This window comes from Hemitrygon akajei, chromosome 13, assembly GCF_048418815.1.
Source record: "Hemitrygon akajei chromosome 13, sHemAka1.3, whole genome shotgun sequence".
NCBI classification, from domain to species: Eukaryota; Metazoa; Chordata; class Chondrichthyes; order Myliobatiformes; family Dasyatidae; genus Hemitrygon; species Hemitrygon akajei.
The window spans coordinates 110,151,175-110,166,847 of NC_133136.1; the positions used below are offsets into that span (position 1 = coordinate 110,151,175).

Consider the following 15,673-nt stretch of genomic DNA (forward strand, 5'->3'; position numbering starts at 1 on the left):
AGCTTCTTCTGGTCCTGTGCAATAGCCACCCACCACTATCCCCCCATACCAGACAGTGATGCGGCCTGTCAGAATGCTCTCCATGGTACAACTATAGAAGTTTTTGAGTGTATTTGTTGACAATAGACAATAGGTGCAGAAGTAGACCATTCGGCCCTTCGAGCCTGCACTGCCATTTTGAGATCATGGCTGATCATCTACTATCAATACCCGGTTCCTGCCTTGTCCCTATATCCCTTGGTTCCCCTATCCATAAGATACCTATCTAGCTCCTTCTTGAAAGCATCCAGAGAATTGGCCTCCACTACCTTCCGAGGCAGTGCATTCCAGACCCCCACAACTCTCTGGGAGAAGTTTTTCCGTAACTCTGTCCTAAATGACCTACCCCTTATTCTCAAACCATGCCCTCTGGTACTGGACTCTCCCAGCATCTGGAACATATTTCCTGCCTCTATCTTGTCCAATCCCTTAATAATCTTATATGTTTCAATCAGATCCCCTCTCAATCTCCTTAATTCCAGCGTGTACAAGCCCAGTCTCTCTAACCTCTCTGCATAAGACAGTCCAGACATCCCAGGAATTAACCTCATGAATCGACACTGCACTTCCTCTACAGCCAGGATGTCCTTCCTTAACCCTGGAGACCAAAACTGTACACAATACTCCAGGTGTGGTCTCACCAGGGCTCTGTACAAATGCAAGAGGATTTCCTTGCTCTTGTACTCAATTCCCTTTGTAATAAAGGCCAACATTCCATTAGCCTTCTTCACTGACTGCTGCACTTGCTCATTCACCTTCAGTGACTGATGAACAAGGACTCCTAGATCTCTTTGTATTTCTCCCTTACCCAACTCTACACCGTTCAGATAGTAATCTGCCTTCCTGTTCTTACTCCCAAAGTGGATAACCTCACACTTATTCACATTAAACGTCATCTGCCAAGTATCTGCCCACTCACCCAGCCTATCCAAGTCACCCTGAATTCTCCTAACATCCTCATCATGTCACACTGCCACCCAGCTTAGTATCATCAGCAAATTTGCTGATGTTATTCTCTATGCCTTCATCTAAATCGTTGACGTAAATTGTAAACAGCTGTGGTCCCAATACCGAGCCCTGTGGCACCCCACTAGTCACCACCTGCCATTCTGAGAAACACCCATTCACCGCTACCCTTTGTTTTCTATCTGCCAATCAGTTTTCTATCCATGTCAATGTCTTCCCCATACCAAATCTCTTCAAACTCCTAATGTAGTATAGTTGCCATCTTGCCTTCTTTATAACTTTTCATTATCAGCACCAAAACTTCAACTAATCTTCACTCACAACCTCAGAGTCATAAGAATTTTGCTCTCCTACCTGCATCCTGGTATAATGCTCTCTTTTTGTGTTGTACATAAGAGATGAGGTGGGAAAGTAAAGAGGGTGCAAAGAGGCTGCGAAAGGAAATCAGACTGAACTGACATTTTTGGTCAAATCCTGATGAAGGGTCTCTGCCCAAAATGTCGACTACTTATTCCTCTCCATTGATGCTGCTTGACCTGCTGAATACGGTACGGTTACCCAAGAATACAAGAAGGTGGGAGACAAAAATTAATGTACAAAATTGTGAAATTTCTACTTTGACAGAAAGAATGGACAATCTGGATTTTTAAAAAAGTGATGAAGATACTGGATCTCCTATGAGGATACAAAACAGAGTAAATGATATAAGTGTCTGTAGGCAATTACTTTGGATCTAGTGATCCTAATTCCATTAGTTTCAAGATAATTATGGAGAAGGTTAGGTCTGGTTCTCACATTGAGGTTCAAAATTGGAGAAAGGCCAATCTTAATGAAATAATCTGGCAAGTGTGGTTTGGGACAGGCTGTTTACTGGCAAAGGTATGCTTGGTAAGTGGGCAGCCTTCAGAAGTGAAATTCAGAGATTGCAGAGCTTGCATGTTCCTGTCAGAAAAAAAAGCAAGGATAACAGGTTTAGGGAACCTTGGCTTTCAAAAGATATTGAGACCTTGTTTAAGAAGAACAAGATGCATAGCAAGTATGGTCAGCAAGGAACAAATAAGAAAGAAACACAAGAGGGAAATGAGGAGTGAAGGAAAATCCCAAGGGCTTCTACAGATATATTAAAGATAGCAAGGGACAAAATTGGTCCTCAGTATGATCATCTAAGCATGGAGCCAAAAATGATCGGGAAGATCTTAAATTGATCCTTTTGCATTGGAATTTACTTGAGAGACAGTCAGAGCCTATAGAAGTGAGACAAAGCAGCAGTGAGGTTATTACCATTTACTGACTACAGAAGAGTTGGTGCTTGCTATCTCAAGGCAAATTATGGAGGATAAATCCCCAGAGGATGACAAGGTGTTTCCTCACACCATGTGCAGAAATTAAAGGACCCTGGCAGAGATATTTAAAACATCCTTAGCCACGGGTAAGGTGCCAGGTGATTACAAGACTGCCAATGTTGTTCAAGTAAGGTTCTAAGAATGAGTTGGGAAGTTATAGGCTGGAGAGCCTGAAGTCAGTAGTGGGTAAGTTATTGGAAGGTTTTCTAAGGGAGCAGATGCATAAGCATTTGGATAGGCAGGGACTGATTAGGGAGAGTCAACATAGTTTTGTGCATGGTAGATTGTGTCAAATTTACACCCAGCTACGGGTAAGTAGCCCCACTGCCTTGTGGGCAGCCTAGAGAGAGACGAAGGCTACGGGAGTAAACACAGACAGAAAATCCAGAGTGGAGCCCCAAGGCAGTTGGACGTTTCTGAACATCTTTCCGGCTGCTGCTGCAGCCAAACGTATTGCTACAGGAAAGATATCCATAAGATTGAATGAGTGCAGAGAAAATTTACAAGGATGTTGCTAGGGCATGAGGAACCAAGTTATAGGGAAAGATTGAGTAGGTTAGGACTTTATTCCTTGGTGTAGGAGAGTGAGGTAAGGTTTGATAAAGGTATACAGTATAAAATTATGAGGGGTATAGATAGGGTAAATACATGCAGGTTTTCTCCCTCGAGGTTGGATAAGACTAGAATCAGGTTTAGGGTGAAAGGTGAAATGTTTAAGGGGAACAAGAGGAGGAACTTCACTCACAGGATGATGAGAGTGGAATGAATTGCCAGTGGAAATGGTGAAATTGTGTTCAATTTCAACACTTAAGATTAGTATGAATTGATAGTTATGGGACGGACTAGGCAGAGTAATAGTTCAGTAAAGAATAGATGGCCTGAAGGGCCTGTTTCAGTGTTGTAGTGATCTAACGAATCATCTTATTTTATATACCTTGGCACTGTGGTACCTTAGTCAGGATGCATTCTGTGGGCACAGGAATGCCAATGGCATCTGCACTAAAAGGAGTCATTATAGCAATATAGACAGAGATGCATCTCTAATGACACTTCTGTGCTGCAAATCTGGTATGAACTTAGAAACTAATTACTCCCTAGCTCAGGATAAAGGGTCGGCCTGCGAGGTGTGGTGTTGGAAGGTGCAGAGCAGGTAATACATCTGTAAAATACTGAGATATGTAGTTGAGGGAAGTGCTTTTACCGGCACAGATATTGCAGAATACAGGTCACTGCAGGGAAATGGCAAGAGCTGGTCCTTGTACTAGCAGACCACCCTGGTCCTATGATCTCTAGCCACTCCTGATAAATAGGATAGAAGATCCTTTCTTAACCCCTCTTTGATTGGTTGCAGAGCTCTCACCAAGGCAACAAGATCAACAGTGTTTCCTAGTACTTGACGCAGTGCAACCCCGAAGCCCAAGTCCACACCTCTGTGCCTAGCCTGTCCACACCAGGCCACGGGCGCTTCAGTGCCGCAATGACCCAATTTGAGGGCAAGAGTTTATCACCCAGACCCCAGCACAACCCGAGTGGATGCCATTATATAAAAGTACAGGGCAATACATACCGTGAGGGATTGGACACCAGGACCTAGAACTCTATAACCCATCTGCTTTTTGCAGGACAGTAATAACTGCACAAAAATCACAGACCAGAAATAAAGCTGCAATTGTGCTCAGAGTCAGTTTGGAAACACTGCAGCTAGTGGAGGATATGGACCCCAACTTGATAATGTAAGAAATTTACAATGAATTTTTGATTGTATCAGCAGGGAGTAGAGATGTCAGTTTCATGAGATCATATCAAAGGTTAGATATTCTTCTCAAGTACAATGTGCTGCATTAAGCTGTATTTTACCAAAGCAGATTTTTTTGGGGATTAAAATCCTCTAATGAGCGATTACACAAAAGCATGAGGACATTATAAAGACGCCACATTTTTACCCAGCATACTCACGAGGCACTGGATTGACATATTTTACCTGTTCATCGTCGGATCGTAGGCTTCCACAGTATTTAGATAAACGTTGCCATTGTGGCCACCAACTGCAAAGATTTTCCCCATGAGGGTTGCCACCCCTACTCCACCACGGGGTGTCGTCAACTCAGCCACATACTCCCACTTGTCCATACGAGGATCAAATCTTTCCACAGAGCTGAGTGGTGAGTTATCATCAAACCCACCTAAGTCAAAACAGACAAGCGTACTGTGAGCACAAAGTGATAAAAACATACTCCCTTATGCAGTGGCAGCAGAAGTGAAACTTTGTGATGTGACATAGCACAATCTAAGCTTCTTTCCAGTATCACAGACTTCCAATCTCAGCTTATCATCCATTTTAACTAAATAAAAGACTATTCTTCACTAAACCACAGCTATGGATAACATAATACCGAAATGAACACTGCCTTCAGCAGTGAGCTATAATCTGCTTCCTCAAAATGCAAATATTATCATTTCAAAAAGCAGTTTTGCTACTATGGTGACCTTTGTGCAGCCTGCAGATAACGAACAACACAGCGCTAGATTGAACTGAACTGAATATGCCTGGACTCCTTCTATGACTTTGTGGGTTAGGGTTATTTCATATTCTGGATTTTTTGCTGTTTTTTTTGTATGTTGGGGGTGGGGCTTGATGCTTTTCTTTGAGCAGATTTAATGGCCATCTGTGAGGAAGACAAACCTCAGGGCTGTATACTGTATACAAACGTTGATAATAAAGGTCTCTGAATTAATGCCCTACCCTTAAAATTATAGAGCAAGCAAAAAAAAGGCAGGAAATTCCTCACAGAAAGGAATCTAAATCAATATAGCAGCAGTCCAGGCATCAATTCAAAGACCATCTGACCTTGACAATGGTGCGCTTTTTTAAAAATAGTGCAGCTGAAGTGAAATATACCAGTCCTTCACATCTGAATTTTCACTCCCAATTTGTGCGTTGTAATAAGAACAATCAAAATAAATACTAGCATTCTTTTCAAAAAAAGCATAAGCTTATAATGACACACCCACAGCATAAATAGTTACAATTATTCCATACTGGCTTTTTATCTACAGTGCAGTGCCTAGACCCAGAGGTCACAGTCCAAAGTAAGACACATGACATTTAGGACTGAGATGAGGGGAGTTGCTTCATGCTGAGGGTGATGTATCTTTGAGTTTCCACAGACCCTTGGGATACAGAATTCCAGCCACTGAGTTCATTCAGAACAGAGATGGTTACAAAGGGAGGGGTTACTGGGTTAGTACAGGAATGTGGCTGCAAGGTAGAAGATCCGCTCCACCTTGAAGCATGTTAGAACAGTCTCAAAAGGTTAAATAATCTATTCCTGCTCCTTGTTTTCTTAATTGCTCCTAAAAGGCTAAACAGAGCAAGATCAAAGTCACACTGATGTTCATTATAACCAAACAGTAATCACTACGCAACAACATTAATGCATTTGCAGTCTTATTGAGATAATTAAAAGTACCACAGTTCGCTGTAAATCAGCTCCTCTTCCATCTTTATCTCCAGCTTTCAGTTCCTCCATATTGTCCAGGGTCTGTTCACGGTTAAGAAGGCTAGTTACTGCCAGCTTTGATCACCATCCTCCTTAACTAGCCATCAGCAATTTACAACATTTCCATTCAATATTTCAGTATGAATAGGAATCATTTTCTGAAAGTGTGTCAGTTATAAAAGTTTAACACTCACCAACAATATACAAGCAGCCATTTAGTTCACCAACTCCATTTCCAGCTCTCCTTTGCCCCATATCCTTAATTTCTGTCCACTTGTCCAAGTAGGGATCATACCTCTCAACACTAGATAAACTTACAACTCCATCATTTCCACCAACAGCGTAAACATAGTTCTAAACATGGAGAGATGTAAAGAGCATTAGATTCAATCACATGAGTTAAAAGGAAAAGGAAATTAAATGGGAAGTCACATGGTGGTACAAATCTTTTCCTTGGAGTGGATCCACGGAAAAAAATACTGTTCATTTTTTGTATATACACCGGGGTAAACGGGCACTTTTAAAAAATAAACTTTGCAGTAAATATTTGTTGCATCTGTTTAATAACGTGCGGACCAGAAATTAAGATCTAGGTACACAAAACAATAAAATTTAAATACCTACCCCAAGTGCAACTGAGCCAACACCACCCCTTGGTGTATTCATTGCTGCCACAGTACTCCACAGATCTGAGCCAATGTCGTAGCGCTCAACATCACTAAAACACGTATGGTCATCTAGACCACCTATAGCATAGATTGGGCCTCCAAGGGATGCCAGAGAAATACCCCTCCTGCAGAGATCAAAATGTCAGTATATTACGTACATGTGCACACCCAAAAATAAACACATGATATTGATTAAGGTAGCAATTTGTGCTCCTTTCTCAATAACATCTGGACAGAGTACATTAGCAATCTCAGTTAAAGCAGCAAGTGTGGGAAATTGAAAAACATATAATAGAGTAGCAGACAACATGAATAATAACTATGCACAATATCAAAGTTCAAAGTACATTTATTATTCCAATATGCAGACTATATACCGCCTTAAGATTTGCCTCCTTACAGGCATCCATAAAACAAGGAAACCCAACAGAACCCATTGAAAAGATAAAATATGGATGCGGTGCCTATTTTTCAGAGATGTTACTGCACAGCAGGTCCCATTCCACCTATTATATCTACACTAGCTGGTATTAAAGCAACTCTCTAGCTCCCTCCTTCCTCGCCCAAAGAAGCTTTATTTCACCATGTTTATCTAAATCCTTCTTCAACACCAAGAAGGAAACAGCTTCGTGCATGTTGTGTGCACTCTAAACTCCAATCACACGGCCTACCAAGTCCCCCGAGCACTCTACCATGTCACTCTTCACTCTCTGTCTCTTTACACCTTAACCCCTCCACTAAAGGCAGCAATCTACCGCCTCCACCCTCGATAATCAATGCTCGTAGATGTAACCTCATTTTCTAGGAACCATTCTCACAAATTTATTCCGAAACCTTTAGATTCTTCCATTAATTTGGTGACCAGAATTGAACAAAGCACTCCAGATGAGGTGAAACTAGTGTTGATAAAGAGCCGGCATACCTTCCCCTATCAACGGAACACAGAGCTGTGTAAGCCATGTTAAGTGCTTTCTAAAGCTGCCCTTCCACTTTCAAAGACCCACGCATATAAAACCTTCAGAATCCTCTATTCCTGCCCCCTGTAGAACAGTATCCTTTATATTGGCCCTCCTGATTCCTTTTAACAAAATGTCTCACCTCACATTTAAACTTCATCTACCATTTGCCTGAGCATTTCACCTGTGTGTTTATAACCTGCTGTGTTATGACAGAAGAAAAATGGTTGGAGTCAATTAGCACCTTCGTGAAAATCAGTGAAAATAGCAAAAAGAAAATTGGCAATATTTACAAAAAGGTATCCACCAGAAAATCCAATAACTCCATACTAATTTTGTCCAGTGTGACTCCTAGCAGCTGAATCTCTCCCTCTCATATACTGCGAGCAATCCGCCCCGTTTTGTCAGGCCCCTGGATATACCATCTTTAATACCCACAAACTTAGACTACACATGAATCAGAATACGATGGACCCCACAACGTAGTTACAATCATATCACAACATAAACAGCAGTATCTACAGTAAATGCAGTATACAAACAACATATGCATATTTACACATCCCTATTACTAAAGAAATGGAATAGTCCACTGTGTATGGCGGGAAAGGCACCACAAAGCCACCTCATTATAAGAATATCCTGTGGGGAAGGCACTGAAGTGGGCACACTCGGTGCAATGACAGTATCATGGCGGGGGGGTGGTGTGAGTGTGAGAGTGAGTGAGTGAGTGAGTGAGTGAGTGAGTGAGTGAGTGAGTGAGTGAGTGAGTGAGTGAGTGAGTGAGTGAGTGAGTGAGTGTGTGTGTGTGTGTGTGTGTGTGTGTGTGTGTGTGTCTAAGCGAGTGTGTAGGCATCTGTCTGTGGGCCTGTCTCTGCGTGGGCATGTGTCGGTGTGTAAATGCACACGTGCATGTAGTGCATTTACCAAGCACTCTCCATCACATTCTGCAAGAAAACACTATCCTCTTCACAGTTCACAATACTGGTACGTTTTGTGCCATCCACAAATTGAGAAACTAATGGCTGCCAGTCAGGACCAAACATTGTGGGACAATTAGATGGATGAAAAAAAAAGAAGGGCCCACAGTCAGAGGAAACAAGTGTTTTAAGACTTAGATAGGAGTTTTGAAGGCAGAGAAGAGCAAGATCTTTCAAAGAATTAAGTTAAACTGAAGATTTTGGGACAAAGAGCCAATGTGGGTCAGCAGTGTTTGAAGTGCAGAGAATTTGGTGCAGGGTAGGTTAGTGGGTGTTCTCAAATCTTCAGATCCTTTGTTATGGTTTCCTGCTTAAATGACTGGAATAATTACTGCTTCAGATTATTGCAATGACAGAGGGTGGTATGCCAAGTCTTGTTACTGACAATGAACTGGGGGTTGAAAGGATGGGAAGAACTGGAGGAAAAAAGTGGGCAGTGTTTGCCCTACAAGAACCAGCATGAAGTCAATGGACCGAAAGGCCACCTTCTGCAGTGTCATAATTCTACCAGCTGGAGAAGTAGTGAACTATAAAATGAAAGCACCCAGTTTTGAAGCAGAACTGTAAGACAATCTTACCGCTTGGTGTTCATAGAAGCCTTCATCATCCATTTGTTGGTCATCGGATCAAACACTTCCATGCTACCTAAATGCTCATTTCCATCATGACCTCCGACAGCATAGATTTTCCCTGAGGTCAGCAAACAGGGAATATTAGAAGGCTTTATAGCTTTAGCCAAACAAAGACAAGACTGTTACCTGAAACATTCCTTACCATCCACTGATATCACTCCGACATGCCGCCTTCGACTATTCATTTCGGGTGCAAAGAACCAGCTGTTTTTGCTAATGGAGTAACATTCAATACTGCGGAACGGGTCACCAGCTCCTCCTCTGCCACCGACACAGAACATGACACCTGAACAAAGACAGCGCAATGTGTGCAATACCTTATTTACTCAGGTTGACACAACATTTCAAATCAGTGAAGAAATTCACCCTACAGCTGAACAGCAACAGAGTGAGGAAGAGGTAGCTGAGGCAATAATCCAATAGTAGGTTGCAGGCTTCACTGCAGATGGCAATGAATGCAGCAGAAATTGATGGGAGATGGGGGTTAAATAGCAGTGATGAGAATAAAGTAATTAACATTATTAAAGAGTAAGTACTGGATAAATTAACTGGCTTAAACTTGATAAAACCCTGAAAGATGGAGTTTCAGAGATAGCAATGGACATCCAAGATTCCCTGAACCAGTAAAAGCTCAAAATTCAAAGTAAATTTATTATCTAAGAATGTATAGTATATGTTACCATATACTACCTTAAGCTTCGTTTTCCTGCAGATGGCTGAATTGAGCTTAGCTTGTGGAATCATATAAGAAAGCATTCAAAAACAGTTCAACTCACATTTGAAAGAGCAGTTGAAATTGCTGTATCAATGGAAACAACAGCCAGAGACACAATTGAGTTGCAGTCAGGAATGAAAGTGAAGATGAACAAAATTGCAAAATCTACAGAAACCTGCTTGGCCGAACAGATTCAGTTACAGTTGTGGCAGGGGCTCACATACACCAGACCAATGCAGGTTTAAAGATGAAACCAGCAGAAAATGCAATAAAGTATGAAACATACAAAGAGCATGTCAGGCAAACAAAAATAAATGGACTGCACAGGAAAGAGAAGAAGATAAAAAGTCAAGATATAGTATCAAAGAGAACCAGTCTGAATGCTGTTGATCAAAAATGTGATAATGATGAGACTGACACAGGACTGAGCAGCCTTGAGAGTTACACTTTGAAAACTAACACAACACAAGGAATATCACTTACACCAGAAGTGAACAACTAATTAATTAAAATGGAATTGGATGCTGGCTTAGTTGTTGCAGTCATTCCACAAAATGAGTGTCAGCGGCATTTCAAAGATACTGAACCAAAACCTGCAGATATCCAACTAAGAGCTTGTACTGGAGAAAAGATAACTCCTGTGAGAATGACATTTGTAACAATGAAATACAACAACCAACAAGTCTCATTGCATGTGGTAAAACAGGAGGTCCAGCATTGTGAAGCCATGATTGGCTAAAACAATCACAACTTGATTGAAGATCCATCCACCAATTACTTGCCACATCCCCTGCAACAGAGTGAACTGAAAGTGAATTAAGTAATGTACTGGATGGTGCCGCAGCAGAGTTCAAGAATGGCGCTGGAAAACTCAAACATATTAAGGGTAAAATAGTGTTAAATGAAAATGCCTCACCCAAGGTTTATAAAGCCCTTCCGGTTCCATATACCATCGTGATAAAGCAGCCAGTGAGCTAGATTACATGGAGACTGAAGGAATTTCTTCCCAGGCTGAGTAGAGCCCAAGGTCAACACCAGTGGTCCCAGTAGACAAGGATGGGTTTGTCAGGATCTGTGGTGATTTTAAGGTCACCATGAACCCAGTACTGAAAGTAGATCAAGGATAGAAAGTAGAACAGGATAGAGGTTATCTCTGCAAACCTTTCTGGAGGAAAACACCTGTGCAAAGTGGACAGCTGAGGCCTACCTACAGATGGAGATGGAAGAAAAGTCCAAAGTGTTTCTCACCATAAACACTCACAAAGAACTTTATCACTATAATAGGCATATTGTTTAAGTAGTATCTGCACATGTACTCTGGCAAAAAACCATGGAACAGATGCTGCAAGGCTGTCTGGGTACGCAGTATGACCAGAATGACATCATTGTTACTGGTGAGGATGACAAAGAACATCTCCAAAACCTCAAGAGAGTGTTAAAAAGTTTAGAAGATTATGAGCTCAAAGCACAATGTTACAAGTGTGAATTCTTTTAATCCAAGAATCACTTACTGTGGTCACACCATTGATGCACAAGGTTAACACGTGCTGAGAAAATTCAAGTAGTAGTGGATGTTCCAAGGTCAAAGGACATGGCACATTTGTGGTCTTTTTTAGGATTTGTCAATTACTCTAACAGGTTCCTTCCAAAGCTGGCTACTATACTCCACCCCTTAAACTCATCGCTACAGATCAGGAAGAAATGGCAATGGAGAGGTAGCTTTCCAAAAGGCAAAGGAAAAGGTGACATCAGACACTGTACTCGCACATTATAATTCACATTGTCCAGTGAAATTTGCCTTTGACACCTCACCTTATGGGATAGATGCAGTCACGTCACATGTTATACGTGATGAAAGTGAATGCACCAAAGCCTTTGCATAATGTTTGCTTAGCGCTGCAGAGAAATATGCACAGATTGACAGAGAGGCTTGGAGTCTGGTTTGAAGTGTAAAACTTTTCAACCAGCACCTGACTGGGAGAGAGGTTACCCTCATTACTAACCACCAACCACTAGTTTCCATTTTCAATCCACAGAAGGGTGTTCCACTAACAGCAATTTCTGGGAGGACACAATTACAAGATTGAAACAAGAGGACCACTAATGATGATGTCTTGTTTACCCTTGGAAAAGGAAATACCTGAAAAGCTTAAAAATGAGGACACTCATCTTGACGTGTTCTCCCTAATGCAAACCAAAAATCTCCCTATTAGAACCATAGAACATTACAGCACAGAAAAAGGCCTTTTGGCCTTTCTTGGCTGTGCTGAACCATTTTTCTGCCTAGTCCCACTGACCTGCACCTAAACCATATCCCTCCATACCCCTCTCATCCATGTACCTGTCCAAGATTTTCTTAAATGTTAAAAGTGAGCCTGCATTTACCACTTCATCTGGCAGCTCATTCCACACTCCCACCACTCTCTGTGTGAAGAAGCCCCCCTAATGTTTCCTTTAAACTTTTCCCCCTTCACTCTTAACGCATGTCCTTTGGTTTTTTTCTCTCCTAGCCTCAGTGGAAAAAGCCTGATTGCATTCACTCTATCTATACCCATCATAATTTTATATACCTCTATCAAATCTCCCCTCATTCTTCTAGGATCCAGGGAATAAAGTCTTAACCTATTCAACCTTTCTCGGTAACTCAGTTTCTCAAGTCCCGGCAACATCCTTGTAAACCTTCTCTGCACTCTTTCAACCTTATTAATATCCTTCCTGTAATTTGGTGACCAAAACTGAACAGAATATTGTATAATAACATAATATTGCGACAGAGATGATCCAAAGGGAAACCAGAAAAGAGCCCACACTGTCTCAGGTCTATATGGCCACCCAAAATAGCTGGAATATACAGAAATCCCAGTTTCTCAATTTTTACCAGCACTGGGATGAACGCACTCTTGACAGGGGTTGCTTTATGTGGGGATTGAGAGTTGTTGTACCATCCAAGCTGAGAGCTGAAGTGTTGGAGGAGCTACATGCTGGTCATCCAGGCTTGGTGAAACTGAAAGCATTGGGTTGAAGCTTTGTCCGGTGGCCTGGGATAGATCAGCATATTGAGCAGCTTGCCATGCACTGTGCAGGTCTGCCAACTTGTCCAGAAGAAAGGCGTCCGGAGCTGTCAGAACCACTTCCTGCAATGCCAGACTCAACTCCGACAACTACCACAGAGGAGCTCCCAGAACCGAGATTGTTTCACAGCCACGTCTCACCTGCCAAGCAGAGTGACCACACCCCCTCCAGTCTTCTCTCACAAGAGCAATAAATCTTCCACAGGGATTAAATCCTTAGGTATGAATGGAACAATTTAAAATTGACAATGCTGTATATGTCTATATTATATGAGAGAGAGAGAGAGAGAGAGAGAGAGAGAGAGAGCGAGAGAGCGAGAGAACGCGAGAGAGAGAGAGAGAGAGGGGGGGAGGGAGGGGGTGAGGGTGAGAGAGAGAGGAGTGAGAGTGAGGGTGAGAGTAGTGAGGAGTAAGGAGTGGGGAGAGGGGGAGGGGGAGGGAGAGGGAGAGGGAGAGACCTTATATTCAGTTGGAGTTTATATCTAAGCAGGGAGGTAAGTTTTGTTTTTAATACCATTAATATTTGAGTAATTTTGTAACTATATTGTTTGATTAAGCATTCTTTGTTTGTTTACATAATTCATAATGGGTTATATGTAACAGTGCGTAAATGGCATACACCATTACACCACCATGTCATAAGTATACACGTTCTCCCAGGCTCCATGTTTTAGCTTTCAATTAGTTTCATGTTTTGGAGTTACAAAACATTACAGTACCAACAGTCCTACCAATATAAATAATTTAATATAAACCATTTTAAATGAAAAAAAATCACCTTTATCAATATAAAAGAAAATGTTAGTAGGATTGTGACAAAAATATTTAAAACTCAAAAATTGCATGCAGTTGGAAATAACCTAACTAAAGAGAAAACAAAATAACCTGTAAGTATATCTCTTTACATGATGTAAGGAAGTAAATTTTCTCATTATGCATTGGAATCCAACTTCTCTAGTCAAGAAAATTAAAAGCTATGTTACCGGCAGTATATTTTCTTGATGTTGTGCGTATGGAGTATTCAAAATCCGGCACTGGCTTGTTACTCATCTGAAGATGATAGTTTCTGGCTTCATCCAACAAGTCCCTGCACTTCAGGTTCTGTTTGATTATGTTTTCTTTAGCCACAACCCCCATGAGAAAATTAACAGGTAGTAACGGTAATCGGACCTGCCAGCAAAGTAGAGGAGTTTATAGTGCATAATTGCAAAATGTCCCACAGTCACTGAGCAACTCAACCATTTCAATGTATACTTAAGAAAACACAACAATTAAAGTACTTCAAAAGTAAAATATGCAAACACTTGTGTGCTACTCACAATGTAACAGGGTAGTAAAAAGCTAAACTGTTCCCAAATTAATACAGGGTTTGTGCAATTATTACTGAACTGGGAAGATTTGTAATTCCATTTTCCTTCCCTTTGTGCATATAATTATCCATTTAAATTATAAGCAGATTTTGCATGGAACTGCAGGAGATAAAAAATCTTCTGGCAGAGATATTATTCTCCACTTTCTGAAAATAGAAATGGTTCCATTCCAATTGTATTTGGCAGAAACATCACCACTAAAGCTTAAGTGCCTAAAAGTATTCCAGTGAAATTCTAAAGTGAATGCTGAAAATACTGCACAATCAATCAGTATCTGAGGAAAATCACATTGTTTGGAATTTTGCATTAGAAATAATGATTCCATTATAAATCGTATTAGATACAATTTTCCCCAGAAGTTCATACTTTGGGCATCACGGTAACGTAGCAGTCAGTGTGATGATATTACACACTGGGTTGAATGCCTCAGAGTTCAATCCTGGCATCCTTTGTAAGGAGTCTCTGTACGTCTCCTCATAAAATGTTTTCTCCAGGTTCTTCAATTTCCTCCCACAGTCCAAAGAGGGTTGGTTAATTGGTCATTGGAAATTGTCCTGTGATTAGGGTACAATTAAATTGGGGTTGTCGGCTGGGTGGGGCAGCTCAAAGAGCTTAAAGGGCTGATACCATGTTGTATCTCTATATAAATAAAATGAATAAATTGTTCAAAGAGACTTTTGAGGAAAGCGTGCACAAGGATATATCGGCTAATCTCTTTATTTAATATCAAGCTGATTATTTACTTCTACTCACTTCTTTTATCTTCATGCCTCCCTTTAAGCTTAATGTTGAGAAAGGTTTAACTTCATTTATCCCCCCCAATCACTTGTTATTTTTCAAACACAATGACAGATAAATCATTTGTCATTTGAAAGATAAGTTATAACTCATTGGGTGCTCAAATCCCGTTAGGAAGAATAAACTACTCTCAAGTGGCTGAAACTTTATTGCCTCGGAAATGAGAAATAAAAATGTCTTTCAGTTACATTATCTTCTAGATACTTAAGCTGGACTGCAGCTTGCAACTTTTCAAAAGTAGCACCTGTGTACAAAATAGAAAATTTGCAAGCACCATTTCTCCAGTCAACAGCAAATAATCGTTTTAATGTCAGTGAACTAGTTGCTGGAAGTTACTCCTTGTGCAAGTGTCTGTCTGGTTGAATCGGAGAAGAGGTAATGTGCATGAGACATGAAAAAGTACAGGAAAATCAGAGAGGGAATGGGATTGCATTGAGAATCAGCATCCACTCAAGAGCTGAATGGCCTTCTTTGTAAAATAATGTGAAAAATATGTGAGCAGCAGGCAACAGAATCAGCTAATCTGGCCCCTCAAACTTGTTTCATCTTTTAGTGAAATCCTGGCCGATCTTTTTTCCTAAGCACTACCTTCTATTACTAATCCCAAGTCCCTTGAATCCTTTAATATCGAAAAG

At 41.0% G+C, this 15,673-nt stretch overlaps 1 protein-coding gene across 3 annotated transcripts in view; it reads right to left on the minus strand.

Moving 5' to 3' along the window:
- The window catches only part of klhl8 (kelch-like family member 8), a 54,877-nt gene that overhangs the window by 4,597 nt on the left and 34,607 nt on the right, over window positions 1–15,673 (minus strand). For 2 of the 3 annotated variants that reach the window (XM_073065273.1, XM_073065274.1), the window contains 6 exons: window positions 13,854–14,040; window positions 9,227–9,370; window positions 9,031–9,142; window positions 6,473–6,641; window positions 6,043–6,202; window positions 4,330–4,531 (listed from right to left, as the gene is read on the minus strand). In XM_073065273.1, the coding sequence (XP_072921374.1) occupies window positions 4,330–4,531; window positions 6,043–6,202; window positions 6,473–6,641; window positions 9,031–9,142; window positions 9,227–9,370; window positions 13,854–14,040 (974 nt within the window). Of the gene's footprint in view, window positions 1–4,329; window positions 4,532–5,818; window positions 5,891–6,042; window positions 6,203–6,472; window positions 6,642–9,030; window positions 9,143–9,226; window positions 9,371–13,853; window positions 14,041–15,673 lie in introns of those variants that run through there. The other variant, XM_073065276.1, reaches the window with a different exon arrangement.